At 40.8% G+C, this 23205-nt stretch overlaps 1 protein-coding gene across 6 annotated transcripts in view; it reads right to left on the reverse strand.

Annotated features, from left to right (window-relative positions):
• Positions 1 to 2497: 2497 nt before the first annotated feature.
• Positions 2498 to 23205, reverse strand: part of Edem3 (ER degradation enhancing alpha-mannosidase like protein 3) — a 59376-nt gene continuing 38668 nt past the window's right edge. The window contains exons 14-21 of one of the 6 annotated variants that reach the window (XM_041662460.1): positions 21564 to 21729; positions 21156 to 21310; positions 20090 to 20186; positions 18034 to 18225; positions 17076 to 17241; positions 12724 to 12909; positions 11650 to 11664; positions 2498 to 6351 (exon numbers count right to left, since the gene is read on the reverse strand). In XM_041662460.1, the coding sequence (XP_041518394.1) occupies positions 5945 to 6351; positions 11650 to 11664; positions 12724 to 12909; positions 17076 to 17241; positions 18034 to 18225; positions 20090 to 20186; positions 21156 to 21310; positions 21564 to 21729 (1384 nt within the window). In that variant the 3' untranslated portion in view covers positions 2498 to 5944. Of the gene's footprint in view, positions 6352 to 11616; positions 11665 to 12723; positions 12910 to 17075; positions 17242 to 18033; positions 18226 to 20032; positions 20187 to 21155; positions 21311 to 21563; positions 21730 to 23205 lie in introns of all 6 variants that reach the window. The other 5 variants (XM_041662459.1, XM_041662457.1, XM_041662456.1 and 2 more) reach the window with 5 other exon arrangements.

The following is a 23205-nucleotide window of genomic DNA, read 5'->3' on the forward strand; positions in this document are numbered from 1 at the left end:
ACTGAGATCAGGTCACTTTAAAAAGAAGGCTTTGGTCGTGCAGTAGAACAACTCAACACAATAATGCGCGACTTGATGAGTAAAAGCAAAAGTCACAGCCCAGACACCCAAGAGGAGATTTCTATTGCCCGATGGCATGAGAGCATAGGCTGTGCTCCCCGAAACAGCAAGCGTCCCAGGACAACGAATGGCTGGTGAATTTACTTCAGAAAGCCTATGCTATGGAAAGCACTTCTGGGCGGCGACATGGCTAGTTTAGGATGTACAGAGCATGTTTAGTTCAAAGCATGCTCAAAGAGGAAAGCTGGCAGAGAGGAATGCCCTCTCCAAGATGGCTGGAAGATGGACCAGGTCGCTTGGCACAGCACAGATGCTGAACGGGAAATCACCAGGCACACTTGGCATGTGGTATCAGGGTGGCTGGAATCATGATGACTTAAAGTAAGAGGAATCAAATGGTACTCTAGCCCAGCCATAGGATAGGGCGGCCAAGAACCAGAGAGGGGCACATAGAAGTGAATGCACATAAGATGGCCCTGCCCCTGCCCAGAGGCTTCCACGGCCAACCTCTTTGCTGAGACCCCTTCCTCCCCCAAAGTTGCCTAGCACCAAAATGTGGGTGTGTGAAGTAGCCTGGGCCTTTTGCATTCCTAGAGCTGCTCCACCTCAGAAAACCTTTCCCCAGGTTTCCATCTGTGTTGAAGGCAAAGAACCCTTTCAAAGGTGGGTTAGAAGGGATCTGGCCCTGGAGCTGTCTATCCCCGTGGCACTAGCAAAGACAGGCTAGAACTGAATTAGTTTAATAGTTCTAAGGCAGGGCAGGAGCGTGCCTGCATGGCTTAGTGTTTCTAGTAGTATCAGCTGTCCGGGTACACTGTAAGGGGAACTTTGATTAGCCTACAGATGGAGGAAGCTGGAAAGGTAGCGGGCGGGGAAAGTGGAGGAAGGCAGCTAGCTGGTGAGGTCAGAGGGACTCCTGTGGAAACAGCCCTCCCCCCAGACTGAAGTTCCTTTAACTTTGGTCTGTTTATTCTTTGGTTCTCTGATCAATCACATGAGGAACCCTGGACTCTGGGAAGTCACATGCTAGGTAGTCTAAACCCTCATATGGCCTCAACATCACCTGCTGCGGTCAGCAAGATGGAGCTGGTAGCATAGGTACCTGCCCTACAGAGTACCACGGGATTTCTAAACAAATCCTCCCACCTTAACCTAGGCTAGCTAAAGGGCCTTCGCTTACAGATCATGAAGCAAGAGGCCCAGGGGTGGCATTCCCTTTGCAGAGAGTGGATAGTAATCATAGGCCAACAGAAGAGCAAAGCTAGCACGTGAGGCCTGGTAAGCCCCCATGCCTTATTAGCAGGTAGGTGCTGATGTCTGCTCTTCCTCATTGATCTTTAAAGGACTAACTCCCTCTTAGTAGACAGACCTGCCAAGTTTGCTTTAGTAGCCTCGTTGTTTAGCAGTAATGCATTCATTGTTATGGAAGAGTGGGGGACACAGTGAGGCTGGACGAACTGCCCAGAAAACCCAGCAACACACGCTCTCACTCCAACCCTCAATCTCAGAGGGGAGACATCCCAAGCAGGAAGGGGGTGTGACTGGTCAAAAGGCAAGCAGGAACTGGAGGGAGAAGCAGGGTTGAGGAAGCTAGGAAGAGGCTGACCCACTGGGCCGATCTCAGGCTGGCCTCTGGAACTGAACCAGTGCTCTCGGCCACTGCCCAGTCACTAAATTTGGCACTGTCAGATGCTCGGAACTTGTTCCGGTCTTACAAAGGATAACAGCCACTAAGCAGCTTTTTAACGTGTCTGCTCAGACGGAGGGACAGCGGGGCGGGGCCATGGCAGAGACACTGGAAGGGAAAGGGCCCTAGGGAGAAAAGGCCACGGCTGCTGCAGTTGTTTTAATGAGATGTGCCACCTCCACAGGCTCTGGCATTTGAATACTTGTTCCTCAGATGGTGACACTGTTTGGGGAGGTTTGGGGGTGTGGCCTTAGTATAAGAAGTGCCACTAGGGTCATGTTTCAAGCCTCCTGCCACCCCAGTTTGCTATTTCCTGCTGGCAGTTCTAGATGGGTGCTCTCGGCTGTTCAGTCCCCACGGCTGCCGGCTGCTACTCCCTACATGAGATGGCCTCCCATCCCTCAGGAACCAAAGCTGCTTTAGTCATGGTCTTCAATACAGCAACAGAAAAAGAACTAATAAAACTACTTTTATAATAATATTAAAAGAGGACAAGTAATTTTATTAAATAAGTAAATTCAAGACATAAATGTTACCAATATTGACGCAGAATTATTAGTATTTAGTTTGAATTCTAGTTTAACTAGGCACTATGAGTTTTAGAACTAATGATGTTTGCCTGGGTTTCTATATTCCAAAATGCCCCCAAATTCACTGCCCTGTGGTAAAGAGAAACAAAAAGAAAACAGATACCAAATTCTAGATATTTGCACAATGATTTTAAAAATTCAAAATTTAAAACTAGACCAGCATATTTACATGTTTTATTAAATTTACAATCAGTAATATAATCAAATACACAATTATGTACAAGGATTATATACATTTGCCCAGACTTTTATATCACAGTACATAGTTTCCATTAGAAATATTGTATACATTTATCACCAAACAATAAAACCCAACAACAGTAGTGTTACAGCACCTGTTAGTACAGACAGCTTTTTCATAAATTACATCATAAGAAAATATACGGCTGTAAATTGGGCTTTTAAAAATGTCTTTTATAAAATATGAACATACAATGTTTCATTCACAGAATGTTTTTTTCTATGTTCTGACTGTAGCCTTGTGCATAAAACGACCAGTTGGAATATTTACTAAATGCTACCCACCCCTCTAAAATTATAAGCACTATTTCAATTACTTAGGCTGAGCTTTCTTTATGATGAATCTGGCATGGGGTCTGGTGAGAGAACAAATGCTGGCTTTGCTATAAGAAAGGTTTATGTGATGGTAATTTAAAACTAAAAGAATTCCGAGAAAATTATTACATTAGTGAAATTAAAGTCAGAGAGCACATAATTTTTCATTTTAAAATATCTAGCACTGTAAAGAAAAAGGAAAAGTAAAATTACAAAATAATTTGTTCTGAAACAATTATACTCTTTTTGGAAGGTTATTAGATAGGTTAAAAGAAAAAAAAAAAAGAAAACTTAACAAAATATCCCACCCCAAACATATCTAGTAAACTACAGTTCTTTCACACTTAAGTTTTAGAGGGAAAGCATTGTAAATTAGGGAATATAATTTCCATGGACTTTTTATGTAAGGGTAAAAAAAAAACTATACCTATTTTTACTAGGTAAACAAGTTTTAAAACTTGAAAATACCTGAATTAAATACTTGCTCTAACAGGTAACTTTCAACTTTCAGGTAAGATCCGCACTTGATTCCAGATTTGTAAACATTATATAAATCTTTCTTAGTCAAACAAGTTTATGGCTGTGGTGATCATTTCAGCTCTAGTTCTAAGCAGTCAACATTTAACTGAGGTAGACCAGATGTTTCTAAACTCAGGGTCAGAAGTCCCTGAATCTTCAGCAAGTAAATAAAATATCTATGAATAGTTTTTAACAAACAACAACAAAAAAATTAAACAAGGAATCTATGCTGTTAAAATTTTCTAATGAACTCAAAGATTACTTTATGGCAGTATGTCAAATGAGAAAGTGAATGGGGAATCAGTTAGAATGCTGTGTTCTGAAGCTGAACATATATCTCCTTTCTTAGGTAGGGACAAACTGAGTATTATTCCTTCTAGACAGTAAGCAAAACGTCTTAAATGCATTCCTTTAAAGGATTTGACTTTCAAAACAAATAGGCTCATCTAAACCTTAATGAAGGGCAACAGCGCCTCCTAGTGGCCAAAAAACAGCAAGGGGCAGTAAGCTGGCCTTTTCTAGTATGGATTCTTCATGCCATTAAGTTCTTGAGGGAAAAAAAATTACGCTGCTTTGATAACTTAAAAGAGTTAGATTTAAACAACAATGGCTTTGAACTACAAATACAAAATCAAAACATATAAGGCTTCTGTAATCAAAGTATCAGAGGAACATCTGTTCCTTTTCTCCAAGCCCCAGTCCCATAAATCAAGTAGTTAAGCTTCAGCTATTTTGGCAGCTTTGCAATTAAGATAAACAAAGCACATCTACCCTTCTGTATACGCTATGTATTATGGTTCTATCTTCTTGATAAACAAAGCACATCTACCCTTCTGTATATGCTATGTATTATGGTTCTATCTTCTTGCACCAAACTTCACATGCAGAGAGACTAAAAATACCCATTTTGGTGTCAGGTTTAACTAAGAGCCAATAAAGAACTTGTTATACTACCCCATGACCCAGAGAATTCTTTAAGATTTCTTACTCACTGACCCAATTAGGTTGAGCTGGAATTTTTGAAAGCAGGTATTTATCCCCTTCTAAAAGGGCATGTTTCCCTGGGACCTAAGACAACTGTACATGAATATACATAACTACAATACAGCTCTGCTGTCTTCAACAGCTCCATATATAGTCTAAGTTATTCAGTACCTCAAAACCATGGTTTAGAAAAAGGTTATTGTGTAATGCCATGGTAAAAAGGAATTAAGTCTCTCAAATATTCTTTTAGAAGTATTAAAGTAAGCTTAAAATAAATAAAATGAATAAAACCATGATTTCAATGTAGAACTATCAATAAGCAAAACTGAAAAGAATTAAATGTGGCCAGCCCAAACTGCCACAAAAAAAAAAAAAAAGAAAAGAAAAAAAATCTCTTTCTTTTACTTATATGGCTATTTAGGTTTTTTACACAGGTCACCAGAGGCTAATTTTCAAATCCACATCAGAAGGAGTATTTGCGAAAACAAAATTAAACAAACCTAAATCCATGATTCAACAGAAAATGTGACAGACTCCTTAGGTGTGATGCCAGAAATCAGCTTCAAAGGAGAAAGATGGTGGTCACCCCGAGACTACAGACCACTACCATGGCTTATCAGGGCTCCCCATAAGATAGGAAAATGGACCAGGGCTTGGGATGAGCCTTCTGGCTCACACTGGATACTACACATGGGATGGAGTAAGGCTGATGGCTAGAGTAACCACCTTAAGAGAAATGAACTGGAAAAGACATATAATCTACCCCCAAGGAGCTAATGCTGCTTCCCATTCAGAGTCGCCATAGCTTCCCTACGGCCCAATGGGAAGTTGATATTGCAACATTATAGTTTCTCTTTATCTCTGCTTACCCCAAGGATCAAGCAACCAGTTTTCACTGTATCTCTATGCCCCTCTTCCTGGCCCCACAGTAGGTCTTAGGAAAACTCACTGGAAAAAGCACACTAGCTTCACCTTTGGCTTAAATGCGAGGACATTGTTGGGAGAAAAGAAGAAAGAAATCAAGTCATCTTGACCAACTGTCACTGAATGAAGCAGGTGAAAGCAATGAGCAGAAACAGCTGTTACCCTGAATGCATCTGCTTCAAAGGCCGTGGGTCACTGAAAGTGTTCCTGTGACGGCAGCAAGGCCAGAACACCACAACACTCAATCAAATCTTCTCAGAAGGGCTTCCCACCCCAAACCCATGGCAGTGAAGCTCCCGGTTAGGAAGCTGCACTGACTGCTGTTCCCACTTCCTATCAGCTGAATTTGTCTCGTCTACCCAGGAGTGGCCAGTCATCTTTCCCTGGCCTGGGAGCTGAGGGTACGCAGCAGCGTCATTTGAGGGGTTGTGAGTTTCCTCTTTGGATAGGACAGTTTCGGTGAGGTCAGCTCTAACACAGCATGCTCCAGGTTGCTACGGGAACTACTTACCCAGTCAAAACGTGCCTGAGCACTGCTCAGAGCCTCCCAGGAGCGCCTGCTTGGATAGGATGTAGAAAACCACAATTTACTTCTTCAATATCTACCAGCAGAATCTTTACAGAGTCAGAGTTCATCCTTCTCCATCATTTCAAATGCTTCTATGTCTTCATTCCAGTCTGCTAATATGGAGTCTATAGGTTGGACCTTTTTACCCCAGCTAACATTAGGATTGGAATCTTCCTCAGTTTCTGATTGTTCTTTAGGCTGGTTATCTAAATCTGTACATTCACCATCAAGACTTGTAGTCTCAAGGCTTTCTGTGGAACTAGGTATCTGTTCAGAAGGGGCTAAGCCAGCAGTTTCTTCAGTGTCTGCTGGAGACAATGGCTCTGAGTGAGAATCTAGAGGGTTTTCAGGGGTCTCCTGATCAACCAAGTCAACTGTTTGAGAAAGGGACAGTGTCTGTTCCGCGCTCTGACTCTGAGAATCGTTTTCAGAAGATGGCTGGTCTTCACTTTCCATTTCAGGGTCTGTATGGGAAGGAAACAAGGCATCACTCTCTTGAAAAGTGCACCGCACTTACCACTTTGCAGCAACATTAGGAGATGCAGCAGCCACATCACGGGAGAACAGACAACATTGGCACTGTAGGCAAGGTCTTACAATCAGATTCCTGTGTAGTTACAGAAAGAATGTATGGCAGCGAAAAAGCCACTCCAGGAAAGGAGTAACAGCAACCAATAGCATAATGCTAACGTGGATGAATATTAGTGACAAAAGCACTAAACAAAATGCTAAAATGCATAAAAATTTCAACATATGATATAACTTATAAGCATCACGGCTAGAGATGGTCCAGTGACTGAGTGTGCTTGCTGCACAATCATTAGGACAAGAGTTTGGAACAGGCACCCATGTAACCAGCTGTGTCTCACGGCCCCCTCTAACTCCAATTCCAAAGGGTCCAACAATCTCCATGTGCATGCACACGCATGAGCACATGTATACACACCTGCACATACAATCAGGCACACACACACACAATTTATTAATACCTACATTAAATAAAGCTTGCACACAGGAACATTCTAAATGGAATATATTTTAATATTTTAATATATCATGGCAAAATTTTAAAATCCTATTTCTTGAAAAGAGTGAAATTACCACTCAGTGATCCATTTAGATTCAAACAAAAAAACTGAACGGTTATAGGTATTAATATGACTCATCAAATAAAATATTGTCATAAAGACAAGAACTAAGATTATTAATAAAACTATTACTGTATATCTACAAACTTGAAACAACTATTCTAAAATACACTAGGAGTCTGAGTAGGTAAAGTTTTTGTAATGAATATAAAATAGAAAAGCCCTGGAAACACTTTCCTTAATTCCTACATTAAAGTAATTAGTCAGCCTTGTTACCCAAAGGCCACACCTGGCTCAGCCTGTTTCTGCAGTACAGCTAGAACTCTCTGGGTGTCCACTGTGCCTGGTGCCAGAGAGAAAATTAGTGAAAACTAACACCATGCCTACCTTTAAGATTTTACAGACCGACGAGAAAACGGTATTCACGAATACTGAGTGAAAAACTCCACGTTTTATAGGGGAGATAGGTATGTAGGAAAGCTTGCAGTAATACCATCTGAGGGCTCCTTCAGAAAGTAAGCAGAGACCAACTAACCTTGACGGAAAGAAACCTACAGGCGAGCATGTACAGTCACCCTCCCAGGTAGGACTGCCTTACTAGGGGAGTTTTTGTGAACACACACCTGCAATGCTTATTCTCTCAAGTTCATATACTTAGTTTTGGGGTGGGGTAACTGTCACCCACTGGCTTGAGTAGTGACACTTGGTCCTAGGTGCCCACAAGTGGTGCGATCTGGGAAGGTTTAGGAGGTGAGGTCTTCCTGAAGGAAGTGCTTCACTGGGGGTGAACTCTCAGAGTTTTATAGCCTAGTCCAGCTTCACTGTCTTTGTTTTCTGGTTAGGGTTTCAGATGTGGGCTCTCAGCTTCCTACTCCAGCTGCCTGCTGCCATCATGGACTGAAACCCTGTGGAATGTGACCCAAATCCAACTCTGCTTTGTGCCGCCTTTGCCGTGGCATTTCACCACAGCGACAGGAAGGTAACAAGCACAGTTCTGGTTTTTGTTTTGGAGTCAGAAGTGTTACCACTGCACTACGAGCCCGGCTTTTTGTTTTGTTTTTGTTTGTGTGTGTCTATTTTTTGTTTTGGCAAGGGAGACTTTTTTCTTTCCTCTTTTTTAATGCAATGCCTTATTTTCTTTCTTATTATGTTACCATTTCAGTTTTCTGAACGGTGAAAGAGGCACAATTAAGTAAAAAGTTAGGGGGCCATGGGGTGAGATAAGAAAAGGGAGCTCAAAACTTACTATACTAGTCGACCAGAAGTTGAGGAGACTAAGAAGGTCTTCGAGTTTCTTTTTTAATCATATTATTCTAGTCTAAAAGGATGGCCCAGGTCAGGGTTGCCTGTCTAGTAACAAAGACTACTTGTGTCCAAACCCCTTTATACCCAGAAACATTATTATTCTGGGTGTTTAGCTAATACCATAAAATCACAGAATAACCAGTGTAAATATGAAAAAGAAATATAATTATTACCTATATGTTTATATTGTGACTGTATATTAAAAGTGAAGTGTGATGGTCTGAATGAAAAAGGCCCCCAAATACTGATAGGGAGGAGTGTCACTATTAGGAGGTGTGGCTTTGTTGGAGTAGGTGTGGCTTTGTTGGAGGAAGTGTGTCACTGTGGGTGGACTTTGAGGCTTCAGATGCCCAAACCAGGTCCAGTGTCTCACTCTCTTCCTGCTGCCTAAAGATGACTGCCTGCATGCTGCTATGCCCAGCATGACAATAGTGGACCAAACCCTCTGACCTGAAAGCCACCCCAGTTAAATGTTGCCCTTTAGAAGAGTTGCTGTGGTCATGGTGTCTCTTCACAGCAATAGAAACCCTAACTAAGCAACTCTAATTTTAAGAAACACTACCAAGATTAATGATAATAATAAAAAAACTGGTAAAGAAAACTAAAGTAACTGCAAGTACCAGTAACTCCTCAATAAAAGTGTCAACAATTAAAAGTGAAATCATATATTTTCATAATATAAATAAAAAACTACAAAACTAAATTATGACAGGTATAAAGCTCATATTGCTTAATACTATATAATTATAAGAAGAAAAAATAAGAGCTGATTAAATTTACAGATATGTTCCTAAACAGAAGGTTGTCACATTTAACAGTTTTATACTCTCTATGAAAAAGATATGTGAATATAGGATTCCAAAATGAATCTTATTTCTACTTCTTTTAGTTTTTGAACTACATGAAACTGAAATTCAGTAAGGGAAAAGCTACCATATGAAATATATTCCAAACAAAGCTTCTAAATTCCTGGCATAGGCATAAACAAATGATGAGAAGAACAGAAGTGCCAGCGCTGCCTACTCGGCTTGTGAACCCAAGGAACAAGAAACAGAGGCAGCCGCAGCCAAGTCAGCCTGCGCTTGGAGAGGAACAAAGACTCAAAGGAGTTGAGGTAGCCAAGTTGTTACGTCTTCACTCACAGGCTGTGTAGGGGGTATGACAGTGACTCAGAAATGGCCTATCAGAAACACCAGGAGCGCAAGCCCAACAAACATCAGGGTTCTTACTAATAAAAGGGAAGATAATGCTGGTTGAAGAATTGAGTTTGAATGTTATACGGTCAGTCACTGGCCAGCACTTTCTACATTGACTGAAAGAAAAGTTCACAGAGGTGAGAAGAGCTATATAATAAACAAATGTGCAATAGAATCACTGAACTACTGAAGAAGAAAAACTAACATTCTGCCAAGAATGAGAAAGAAATGTCATACAGACGGGGCATCTGAACTGGGTACAGAATGGCTGAACTTGCCATAGGGATGTGAAAAACAGGTAAGGTAATCCACACAGAAGCATGGCCCGCTTAGAGAAGGGATGGTAGGCAAGCAAGGCTTCCTGCCCACAACAGCAGGCTGGGCCTCTCCAGGCAGGCAGCCATCTGCCCGTACATGGTCATCCTCACTGGCATCAGACCTTTCCCAAAGTCTTCCACAGTCCAACCCCAGGACTGCAGCATCGCAGCCTACTTTAAATGGGGTTATCTGGAAACTGATACTGCTTGGCTTAAATTCAGGGCTCTTTACAAGATGGGATTCTTTCTCATTTTAATCTCACCTCCATTTTCTGTCTGCCTTTTTACCAGACAAACACTAATACAGCAGGAGCCTTGAAAGCATTCGTCTCTGGCCTTTGGGGCACACAACCCTGTTCTGTAGGCTGGAAGCATGGCAATACACCCCACTTTAAAATGCTGACGCTTTCCTCCATAATAGTAAGGAGCAGAGGAAACTGAATTGCAAACTGTTTCAATTTAAAGGTCTCCCACACTTTTTTGCTTGGGAGACAGGATTGGAATTATTAAATATCTTTAAAAACTCAAAATTTACAGCAATGAGACACTAAGAGACACAGTGTTAAAGGTTTTGTTCAAGAACAGGGTGCGGACAATGTAACTTTTAGGGTGTCAATGGTCACCCTGAGGAAGCAACATCTCCACTTGATGAATTCTAGAGCCTCAGCTTCTGGCTTCTGAAGAATGTGTAATATCTGAACACTGTTGCCACCAGATAGCAGGGCAGTATCAGATAACAGATCCTAATAGTCACACTTATCAGACCAAAGGTGGGTACTGTCTGGGGCTTCTATCTCCTGTAAGCGCAAAGGACTCTGAAGACATTCGGCTGCCTGGATTAGGTGCTTATTCCAGGAGGGTACTTACATAATTCTAATTCCCAAAACTAGGAGATAGAACCATCGTCCGGGTCCCCTCCCTCGTCCCTCAAAGTGCAGGTAAAAAAGTGCCGCACTACAATCGCCTGGGGGTGTGTCTACACATGGGATTCTGACTGACTGGGCAGCACAGGGCGTCAGCCCATACTGACCCCGGTGTAGCACATGATATGGTGATGGTATGGGACAAATGAATGATGCGCACTGCAGACTTTAACTTCTTAAGAGTAGTATCCCGAGTGGAGAAAGTGGTTGATCTGAATGAGCTGTTATCACTGAATTTCTCTTACAGTGATAGGTATTTATCATAACCTGTTGTCTGGCTAATAGCTGTACGTTCTCAGAGTGCTGTTACATACACAAACCTTAACCCTTCTACTATTAAAGGTGCACTCTAAGACTAACAGCTCAACAAGTTACGGACTGTCAAAGTGCTTTAAAGCAGCATTTATGTAATGTCTTTTTACTGTAGTTTTTATGGGAATACTATTCCTTAGCACCTTTTTTTCTAGTAGAACTGACTGCTCTTCCTACCCTTCTCCTGGTGTGGTGAGCATGTTCTTTACCATAATGACAGTCTTAACTCCTGTGTGCCCCTCACCTCCACAGGAGCTTATAAAACAAGCCAATATTTTAAATATTTTACTTTTATATAAATAAAATGATCCGAAGTAATTAATTTCTTATGCACCGATGTTGCTATCAGAGTGACTTTTGCATGGGCATTGACTAGTGAATTCACCTAGAGTATGGAATATATAATTAATAGAATTAATTTATAGCAGGATCGATAAAGACTTATGGGACAACTGACTGAATATGGAAGTTATTAATTGCATTAAGCCATATATTATCATGATATTCAGTGAAACAAAATTATATATGTATGTGTGGGTATCACACACACATACATATATAATTGGTTTATTAATGCGAGATACTTACTACTGTTAATAATGTAGCTTGGAATCATTTTACCTTTTAATATTGCTGCTGAAATTCCAATGGTAGCAGAAAACAGGGGGAAAGCAAAGGCATTAAAGTGTTATACAGATTAGTATTAATTTGCCTGTGTTTGATGCACAGCAGAGGAGGAAAGATGAGAATTTTGAAAAGGGCCCCAGGAGAAAAGAACTCAAGTACATAGGTGGGTTTAAGAAGATCGGGACCTATTTGTGTTCTGTTCCGACTACACACCCTTGCACACCCAACTCATTCATTCCACTGCTCTCAAGAAACTGGCAGGTCAAAGACTCTCAAAGACCAAAGCCACAAGAAGACAAAACACTGACTGGAATAGCACTGTACTGTTAGCTTTTTCAAAAGGCAGTCATGCTGAATTCAGTTAGTTTTTGAGTATCTGTTAAATACCCTATGGGCTATAACAACCCCTTACAGATTATACATGCCATTCATTTAAGGGGGATGGAGACACAGTTCCCAAATCCTCAGGTGTGAAAACGCTGAAGCCTTTACACAGTGGTTTCCAATAACTTTCAAATTACTAACAACCCTTTAGCCCAAGGAAGATTCTCTATTCTTAAGGTATCTTGCTGGTCAGGCAAAGCCATCTGTACCTCCTGGAGTGTAAAACCCATGTGATAAACGTACATAGCAGCAGGGAGACGGGCCTGCATTTCTACGCCTCCGTCAACAGTGGCCTCAGAGTACAGGTTGCTGGTGAGACTGTTACTATCGTATTGTATACACATAAAGAATGGAATTCTAAAAGCATTCTAATTCAGTCATCAAAGCAAATGTTTTACATTTATAATAAATTACTATTACTATTTTGTAATAGTAATAGCAATTTATAATAGTTTATTATTTGTTATATATAATTTGACGATATAGTAAAAATAAATGTTAATAATATTAATAAAATAAATATAATAAATTACTATTATTTCCAAGATAAAAATTCTAAACCATTTTCTAAAATTTTGACTTGTTTTACCAGCAAACTAAAAATAAAAAAGAAAGCCTGTGCCACTTTTGTGAGGACCTTTGCTCCCGGGCCAGCAGGACTAGTGCAGCGGCGCCGGCTGTTACCTCGGTCTCTTGCTTTGTCAGAAAGGAGGACCTCCACCTCCTCGTGCTCCCGGATGGCATCCAGGATAATGCTTCCTTCTTTGCTGAACAGGAAGAGCATGGGGATCTTGATGTCGTCCGTGTCCTTCCCGTCACCTGCCATCTGGAACAGAGGGGCAGTGTCACTGCTGCTCCCCTCGTTGTCATCTGGCCAGAAAACAAACAGAGCAGTCAGGGGTCTGTCTGCTGCAGAGACACGCTGCTGCTGCTGCTGCTTTTCCTATTGATAGTAAGGATTTTATGCTCCCGAGTGCTGGGATTACAGGTGTGCGCCACCACCGCCCGGCTTCAGGAAAATGAATATAATCTTCAGAGCAACTAATTTTATGATTTAGCCTAAGAAAATAATTAAAAGCAGCAAAAACTCTACTGTCATGCACAATTATAAATGGCTCTCAATAAATTATAACAATTATAAACGGCTCTCAATAAATTATAACGAATTACTTGACACAGGAAAACAGTATATGAAAACACAGAACACAAATTTCTGATTATGACTGGAATATTTTCACATGTTTAAGGAAAAGCCTACAAATGAAAGATTTTAGTGATCTGGACCACACAGGCAGAACTATGAAAACTTTCAGATTTCATGTAATGGATGTTACTGTTTGAGCGTTCCTGACTCAAAAACTTAAAATGCTCTGAAATCAGAAATGTTTAGACCAGGGATTACTTAACTAGGAATAAGCTGAATTACACAATACTGCTATTTCACACTGGCTAAGCAGCACTTAAATTCTCTGATAGTGTAAGTGCCAATCACATCTACTCCTAGCTGACACATTTTCCTGAGGAAAATGGCAACGCCATCTCACACACCACTTGCTTCACAGGCCCAAATCAGTGGCCAACACAATGTGTTCTCTTAGTAATTGATCAAAAGATGGCCTCCAGTCCCCCTAGGATCTACAACTGCCACCCAGAAAGACTGCTTCTGCTAGTGGTGGGTGCAGCCCGTGCAAGTGACTCAGCCAGAGGGCTTGGCTGCCCCCTGAGAACTGCAAACAGAGGGAGCAGGTGTGGAGGGCTGGGGAGGAGGCGCAGCTGCCAGACAGCGCTAGATGGAGAGAGACGAGAGAGGTGTCAGCTGTGACGACTCCGTCCACATGCCCGTGTCAGCTGCAGCTGTGTGTCTGACTCCGGCTGAATGAAGAGCATCCCTTTCCACACAGTAAACACCTTCTTTCTTAAAATAACAAGTAAATTATTACCTCCCGCAGGCAAATGAGTCCTAAGGTAAGTTGTATTTCTAGCATTTTTAGTCCTTGTAGTTAAAAAAAATGAAATTCAAATTTATTCAAAGGAAAAAAATGTTTTGTCAGAAAGAAAATCTTAGGAGAAAGAAGTCTCACACACTCATGTTAAATTTCTTTTTAAAATTAAAATTTGTGAGAAGAAAAAACATGATCTCTTTGTTGTTCCACAGACCCCAGTGTAGAATTGTGCATCAACAGCTACTAAAGAAAACGTCTGACCTGACAGTCTTTATATGTCACAGAAGACTCCGCCCAGAAACTGGGAAAATCTTCACACAAAGGTACTTTTTAAGATTGATGTACACATCCCACACTGTTTTATACTTCAGATCTCTGTTTTTAAGTCTTGGTAAGTAAGAAATGCTCAAAATTATAGTGACAAAAATCTAATAAATTCTTCAGTAAATAGTCTCAATGTGAAAACAGCCAATGACAGACAGGATGGCTCAGGGGCTGGGAAATGGCTCACTTGGTACAGTGCCCACCACACCAGCAGAAGAACCCAAATTTGGATCCCAAGTGATCAAATAAAAGCTGACCTGGTGATGTTCATCTGTAACCCTAGCACTGGGGAACAGGTAACCCCCACAGTTCTCTGGCCAGTCAATTTAGTCAGTTCATGAGTTCTGGGTTCAGTGAAAGACTGCTTCAAAAATAAAGTGGAATAGTTGGGAGGACACTAATGTTGACCTGTGGCCTCCACACATATGTGCACATGAATATGTATATACAAACAAATGTGGACACATACACACTTATAAAGATTTAAGTTAGGAGTCAGCAAAATGTTCTGTAACTGGCCACAGCGCAAATGCTACCAGCCCGCATTCTCTGCGACTCAAAGCACTCAGAGACAATATCCATATGACTCCATGTGGCTATGTCTCAGCAACACTGAAACTGAGGTATACACTTCCTAGTTTGCTAAATGTGGGTTTAAGTTGTTAAACACAATTTCTCCTAAAACTTTTTAACTATTGAAATTTATTCACTTAAATCAACATTTTAGTTCCCATGTAGAATAAACAAAAGGAACAGTAAATAGTTTTTGCTGAAACAGATCCTAATACTTAAGTGGTCATATCTTCTGTCTTTCACAATGCTAGAATCAAAAGCAAGGCCACTGAGCTATAACCCCAGCCCTTTAAATGTCTTATGTACTTTCAATGTAGAAATGAGTTCTAACTAAGGAAAGGAAAATGGAAAATGGACTTTCCTGGTCAATTCTCAACTGTTGTCTTATAGAGTTCTTGCTAAATGCAAATGCCTTTTTACCTTAAACATACAAAATATATATTCCTGCTGTTAGTCATGGCTTGTTAAGAGAGAAAAAAAGGGGGAGTATTGGGGAATAGCAAAACTCATAGGTTGAGATACAGGGGTAAAGCTGGCAATTTGTAGTTTCAGTGGAAAAACATCCACTGGGATAAAAGTCCTAACCACTGGTGCTTGTATGTTATCAGTATTTGTAACTTAAAAAAATCTTTCTTCAGTGGGAAAAGATGTTCACCAACCCCATATCGGACAGAGGGCTGATCTCCAAAATGTACAAAGAACTCAAGAAACTGGTCATCAAAAGAACACATAATCCAATAAAAAAAAATGGAGTACAGACCTAAACAGAGAAATCTCAACAGAGGAATCTAAAATGGCTGAAAGACACCTAAGGAAATTCTCAACATCCTTAGTCATCAGAGAAATGCAAATCAAAACAACTCTGAGATTCCATCTTATACCTGTAAGAATGGCCAAAATCAAAAACAATGATGACAACTTATGCTGGAGAGGTTGTGGGGTAAAGGGAACACTTCTGCATTGCTGGTGGGAATGCAAGCTGGTACAACCCCTTTTGGATATCACTGTGGAGATTTCTCAGAAAATTAGGGAACAACCTTCCTCAAGACCCAGCAACACCACTTTTGGGTATATATCCAAAGGACGCTCAATCGTGCCACAAGGACATGTGCTCAACTATGTTCATAGCAGCTTTGTTTGTCACAGTCAGAACCTGGAAGCATCCTAAATGCCCTTTGACTGAAGAATGGATAGGGAAAATGTGGTACATTTACACAATGGAGTACTACAGAGCAGAAAAAAATACGACATATTGAATTTTGCAGGAAAATGGATGGAGCTAGAAAACATCATTTTGAGTGAGGTAATCCAGATCCAGAAAGACAATTATCACATGTACTCACTTAAACATAAAGCAAAGAAAACCAGCCTACAAACCACAATCCCAGAGAACCTAGACAACAATTAGGACACTAAGAGAGACATACATGGATCTAATCTACATGGGAAATAGAAAAAGACAAGATCTCCTGAGTAAATTGGGAGCATGGGGACCTTGGGAGAGGGCTTAAAGGGAAAGGAAGGGGAGCAGAGAAAAATGCATAGCTCAATAAAATAAATTTTTAAAAAAAGCAAAAAAAAAATCTTTCCTTAGAAAGAAAGAAAAGATCACAAACAAGTGAAGCTGGCCAAGGCTGCACTGCCCTTCTGTGGCAGAGCCCCTATCTGTGGCTCCAAAGCCTGCCACGCTGTGGGGGAAGGGAAGTCCCTAAAGGCTGTACACTGGAGGTCCCTGGGGACTTTAGATCTCAAGGGTGCGGGGCATTTTCACAGCACTCCAACTCCACCCTCATACCCTAGCCAAATATTTCCACTGATATTAATATACAGAAACCAGTATCTGGATTTTCAAGAAAAATAAATAGACTATCAATTATCAGGTCACTGAATCATCTATCCTTTATGGTGTCAAAATAAAAATAACCTGATAAACCCTCTGATAAGATTTTAGAAAATGCCGGGCGGTGGTGGCGCACGCCTTTAATCCCAGCACTCGGGAGGCAGAGGCAGGCGGATCTCTGTGAGTTCGAGGCCAGCCTGGTCTACAAGAGCTAGTTCCAGGACAGGAACCAAAAGCTACGGAGAAACCCTGTCTCGAAAAAAAATCAAAAAAAAAAAAAAAGATTTTAGAAAATAAAAGGGAAATCGCCCAATCGCCTCTTCGCAATCAATATGCTGATACAGAGGTGCACTCACCAATAACGATGCCGCCAATGGCTCCAGCATTCTGGATGTTGCGGGCCTTTTCTGCAAACATGCACTGTCCTCTTTGTATCAGGGCAATTTTCCCCATCACTGCCTCTGGGTTAGTGAGCTCTGAACAACCATTATATGGTTTACTGCTTGCAACAAATCCTCTTGTCTGTTGGGGAAAAAAAAGTAACCTAAATCTTTTATCTTCTTCAATTACAGTCTACTCATTTAACTTCAGTATAGTGAGTTTTAAGGGAACTGGAATTCTCTTTCTGTGTGTGTGCGTGTGTGTACATGCAGAAACTACAGATCAATCAGCAATCTCACCTATCATTCATCAAGAGCCATACACCTCACCTTTCGAGACTGGGTCTCTCATTGGAATTTGGAGATCACAGATTAGCCTCAGTTGGCTGGCTGGGGAGACTGGGGATCTTCCTGTCTCTACCCTCTCCTTGCTGGGATTAAGAGGACATTAACATGCTTGTGGGGCAGTTGTGAAGCACGCCTTTAATCCCAGCACTCGGGAGGAAGAGGCAGGCAGATCTCAGTGAGTTTGAGGCCAGCCTGGTCTACAGAGTGAGTTCCAGGACAGCCAGGACTGTCAACAAAAAAAAAAAAAACCCTGTCTCAAAAACAAAACAATAAGAGGGCACATTAACATGCCTGGCTTTTATGTGGGTGCTGGGGCTGAGCTCAGCTCTCATGTGTGCACAGCAAGCACTAATAACTGAGAGATCTCCCCAGCAGCTGTATAGTAAGACAGCTTTAATTTAAATGCAGGAGGCTGAATGCTACAGTAATGTTTTGTTGTGGGGACTACAACCAGGGTCTGAGCTGAGTGTGTGTTTCTGCCACTGAAATGTGTACTCAGCCCCCAACTTCTAAACAAGAAGCTACTAAACAAAGAAATCAAATACTTACGATTTTAATTTCAGTATGCGTACTGGAGTGCACATACCTCTTTATGTTTAGATAGATCCAGCCCAAACTGAGCTGGTCCAGCAGTTAAGACTACCCTGCCAAAAAATGGGTGGGAAATAATTTGTACAGCTCGTGGAGGTAGCTGCTGCTCTTTCTGCTGCTGACTTGACAGTTCAATCATCTCCTGCATGAACCGCAGCCCATCTTCAGCATCAATTGCACTAGCAGCCTAGGAAAGAAACAGACTCAGTTCAGCTCCGCTTTCCTTCCTGAAAACTTCCCCATCTGTTTGACTTCCTAAATTACAGACTTCTGCATGGAATTTTCTCTTTTAGCTTAGGTCCCCACTAAATATTTTGATCTACCTTGCCCTCAATACACTACTTTTAGGAATTAAATTTTCTCAATAGCATCATCTGTCGCTTTGATCAGTGTCTCTTCCCCCACCACGGAAACACTTTGATGGAGATTTGAATCTGTGCTTCTATCAAAGCCCAAGCACCCTTTTGCTCTTTAGCTCTATTGGCTTCACCTTTAAAAGAAAAAGTTTCTTGCCTGACCCCCATCTTTCCTCTTTGAAACTCCAAATTAGCAAGCAGATTCAATAAAGCTCCAAACATGTAGTAAGAACCTATTCTGTCCCCACAGTAAGCTGAAGCACTGGGGAGACAGTCTGTAAGTTTATGTCTAGTGGAGAAAGACATGCAAAAGTTAACTATGTATAAAAAGTCTAAGGTGAAAAGGCCCAAGGGAGTAATTGGTTCTGCTTGTATATAACTGAGAACTAGGTCTCAACCATGGAGGAGTTGAAGATGTCCATCACAGGAAAAAGTTGCAAGGAAAAAAAATAGGCTTTGATGTAGGGAGTCGGAGGGCAGAGAGACACTGAGAGTTCAAGCTCACTCTGAAATTTCTAGCCCTGGGAAGAGCTCAGAGAATGATGAGCGTTTACTGAATGGAAAACAGAGAAGAGAGCTGAGGTAAGGATAGGAGAGTGACAGAGAAAGAAAACACGACTCAAATCAGGGCAGATGGGGGCTGCGGTGTACAATACACAGCAGATGTGCGGAATCTGCGTTCAGGACTGAAGCTCAGGATGACTGCTATATGCACGTGTCCAAGAGGCATCTGTTCAAAGCTAGCGGCAGGAACAGAAGACTGCTGAAGAAAAGACTAGAGAGAAAAGAAAATCGTCTAGAGTCGAAGACCGCCCTACACTGGGAGGGACTGCCCGGGAAGTCGAGCTACCACATATTCTATAAGGCGCACAGTGAGAACTGAACAGGAATTGTGTTGCTACAACACCCTGAGAGCCAAAAAGACGGGAATGTTTTAAGAGGAGGAAAATCAAGAGTTAAGAGAAAAGCTAAACTGATTAAAGATTAAGAGGCCACGAGGTGGCCACTACTTCACTGTCGGCCTAAATGAAGGCACTGGACCCACGCTCACAGTTTGGGACACTGGGTACTTTTAGAGGGAAGACGGAGAGAGCAAGAAAATGGATAAAATTTGAGGGACAAGTGAGGCTGTGGGAAAGCTGAGCGAAGGTTGTCTGAGTGTGCTTACAGCTTGTAATTATTCGGGCTAGTACGCTCTTCAAAATCAATGTGCTAATAAGGTAAATAAATGAAAGGTTTTATGTTATAAAAACTTTAAAGTAAAAAACAATAAAAATTATCTAAAAGATATGTTACCTTTTACAGGTACAAATATATTCAGAGCTTGATTTCTATGATGAACGAACTACCTAGGTTCATTACTTTTTGGAAACTAGTGTGGGATGTTATTATATAAATATTAAAATTAATCATTGACTCAAAATAAAATAGTGGAAAGACAATAAACTGAGACAAAAATTTAAGTTTAAATCCTATTTTTGACTGTATTAAACAAACTACCCAAATGGTTATGCAGAGTTAGGAATGTTCCCAGAGAGCTTCGTGTATGTCAACTCTAAAGTTGACAAGAGCCAAATGCCATCACCCTACGAAGCTAAAGAGCAAAGACAGCACCTAGCCCACACAGCAATGTCTTACTTGGATTGCATGTTGGACCAGCTGGACTCGCCCATCTTTGAGGTGAATCAAACTCACCCCCATCTTCTTCAGGATTTCTAAATGCTCAGGGTTAGTGGCCATAAAATCTCTGGCTCTCAGAGGAGGTTTAGCTCCACTTCTGAAACTCTCCTCTCTGCAGAAAGGAATCAGAAGCAAGGTTTACAACTGTGCGTTACAAGCAGTGAAATGTAAAAACCAAGTAAGAATAATCTTAGTCGATATTTGCAGAATTGCTAATTTCAGAACTAGTGAAGTTTGGGTAATTTATTTTCCTATGTGTAATCTGATTACTAACAAACCGTCACTTTTGTGGGTGTGCACGTATTCCAATAAAATAGATCATGTATGCTGTCTTTCTCTAAAAACATATTTTTCTCATATTTTTTCAGTTTTAATTTTTTAAAATTGTATGTCTATTGTTTTGTCTGCGTGTATGTCTGTTCACCATGTGCATGCAGTACCCTTGGAAGCCAGAAGAGGGCATCCGATCCCCTGGGGCTAGAGTTATAGATAACTGTGAACTGCCCTCTGGGTACAGGTCTTCTAGAAGGGCAGCCAATGCTATTAACCACTGAACTACCTCTCCAGCCTTCACAATATTTAAAAGCAAAACAATATTTTCATCAGTGGATAAAAATGCCCACTTCATTTTTTTTTAGCCCCCTTGTTATCAATGGCCTTTCTAATAACTATCTATATAGGAGAAAATAAGTTCATTTATGTGCCTCCCAAAAGTTTGGTTAACAATCAAGAAGCAAGTCTAAAAACAATAAAGACAAACCAAACCAAACCAAAGCTGCCTTTGTACTATGCAGAAACTACAGATGTACGGAGGAAAGCATTTTCTTGTACATACAAGACATAATGAAATAGTTGAATCTTTTGTGTCTAAAACTGAGCTAGAGAAATTTTAAAATGTTACATACTATCTGTTATTAAAAAAAATAGATAAAAGTTCACATAATTTCTATTCAATAGAAACTACATACCTCAGTATCTGATCTAGTGAAAGTCTTTCTGACTACTGTTACAGCTCCTGAAGCGCTCGGTTATTTACTGTGAATTAACTTAGTATTAGCAAGTATAAAATAACACATCTTACACTCTGATGATGCCTCTTGGACAGCTCTTATCCACCACATTTTTCAAGGGTTCACGGATGCTCTGAGCATACAATGGATCATTAGGAAAAAGAATCTGAGTGTTTGGACAAGTCCAATCAAAATTACTATCATCCAGTTCTGTGTATTCTGAGGTCTGAAACATAAAAAAATTATGTAACTAATAATAACAGTGCTATTTAATATTATGAGTATTATTCATACATAATATATTATATTTAATAATATGAGTAAAAAGAAACTAAAAGAAAACGAGATAATATTACAAGCACTTGCCTCCTACCGCGCTGAACGAATATTAACTGAACGAATTATGGGCTGCTTCTTAGAAAAATAAAGTGAATATATAGAAGTGAAAGGATGAGTAAGGCATTTAATTTAAAACTCACTGTGTTCTTCTTAGAGATGCTGCGATTTGTGGTTGAGAGCCAAAGGGGTAACAGATGAGCTTCTGTTGTAAAGATGTAATCCTCTATGTCAAAGATAATGTCTTCCTTATCAGCAAATAACAGATAGAGATACTTAAACATCTCGGCCAAGAAAAACGAATCCATTCTGAATTGAAAAGTCACAAATAAGTATTTTAAAATCCAAATATCAATCATAGAGACCATACAATTCAAACGGTCAAAGAATTACAGCGCCTCGATCCTCAACTCTCAGAATAACCTGGACTCAAGTATATTGCAATGGCATAAACTACCAGAGGAGCTGCCTACCTCACAGGTACATTAATCTCATCAAAACTTCACACCAGGCTTTTAACAGGCTTTCTACTACAGAGAATCAACAGCTCAGGGGTAATTCAGATGAAGTTTATTAATGAGTCCCATCTAAGCAGATCAGAATATGACCTATAGGATGATGTCAGTAGATCAGAATATGCAGCCTAGAACAGCCTGTCACTAAGAGCTCTCGAGTGCCATGTAGAGGGCACTGACCACAATCCCAACCCCAAATTCTTCCTCATAATTTGAATGGAAAGAAATTATATTTTTATGTATTATATTATATATAAGCTACAGGATACTAAAAATTGGTGGTTCAGCCAAAAGACTCCTGAGATGATATTTAACCCTATAATTTTGTAATATAAAGTTCTAAATTTATGCTTTAAAAATTAGCTTCTCAAGATGAATGCAGAGAATATTTTTTATTAGCAGGCTAGAGTTAAGTATCTGAGATTAATGGGATCAGTCACAAATTCAATGTGAGTTGAACAAAAGATAGCTAAAAACAAACGAAAAATCCTTAAGGGCAGTTAATAATATAGTACAATGAAGACTACAGTTTGAGAGGTAAAATGCTCCCCTGTGAAACAATGAAACCATGGTCTTCAGTGGGATAGAAAGTATACACATATCAGCCACTCGCCCCAGTCAGCAACACCCAGCCTGACTCCAGGTGACTCCAGTGCTATTGTGCTGGGTCCACCCTGAGCATAATTAGTGCTGTGTGTGTGTGTGTGTGTGTGTGAGAGAGAGAGAGAGAGAGAGAGAGAGAGAGAAATTCCGTTTGAAGCTAAGGAAGAAATTCAGTACTTAACACACCCATCAAGCTACACCCCAAAAACAGAATTCAAGAGGTAGTCTACCCACTGGAGAACAACCAGAAAGCAGCAAAGGCAGTGGTGAGAAGCCCAGCAACAATGCCATGACAACCTGGTAGCGAGGGAGAGGAGGTTGGTAAATTCTGAAAGACGAAAGCTGTCACAGAACGGACCACCTGGACCTCTATTCCGCAGCATGTCCCCACTGCACCACAGCTCTAGCCAGTGATTCCTTACACCACTGCCTGCTCCTGACTGCAAAGCCTCGGAGGACCAGGAGTGGGTCTCATCTATCAACCCTGACACTTACGTGCAGTGCTGGGCATAGAGTGGGCACATTAACTATGGTTCACGCTGCTGTAACATAGTACTAGCCTCATCAGAGGCCTTTGCCTCTCTAAGTTCTTCCCCTTGGTTTCTTCATCTTTAAAATGAGGATAGTGGTGGAATTATACTCCCAAGAGTTGCTAGATCACAAGAGT

This window comes from Microtus oregoni, unplaced genomic scaffold (genome assembly GCF_018167655.1).
Source record: "Microtus oregoni isolate MIOR12 unplaced genomic scaffold, Mior012 000013F_ref0000133, whole genome shotgun sequence".
NCBI lineage: Eukaryota > Metazoa > Chordata > Mammalia > Rodentia > Cricetidae > Microtus > Microtus oregoni.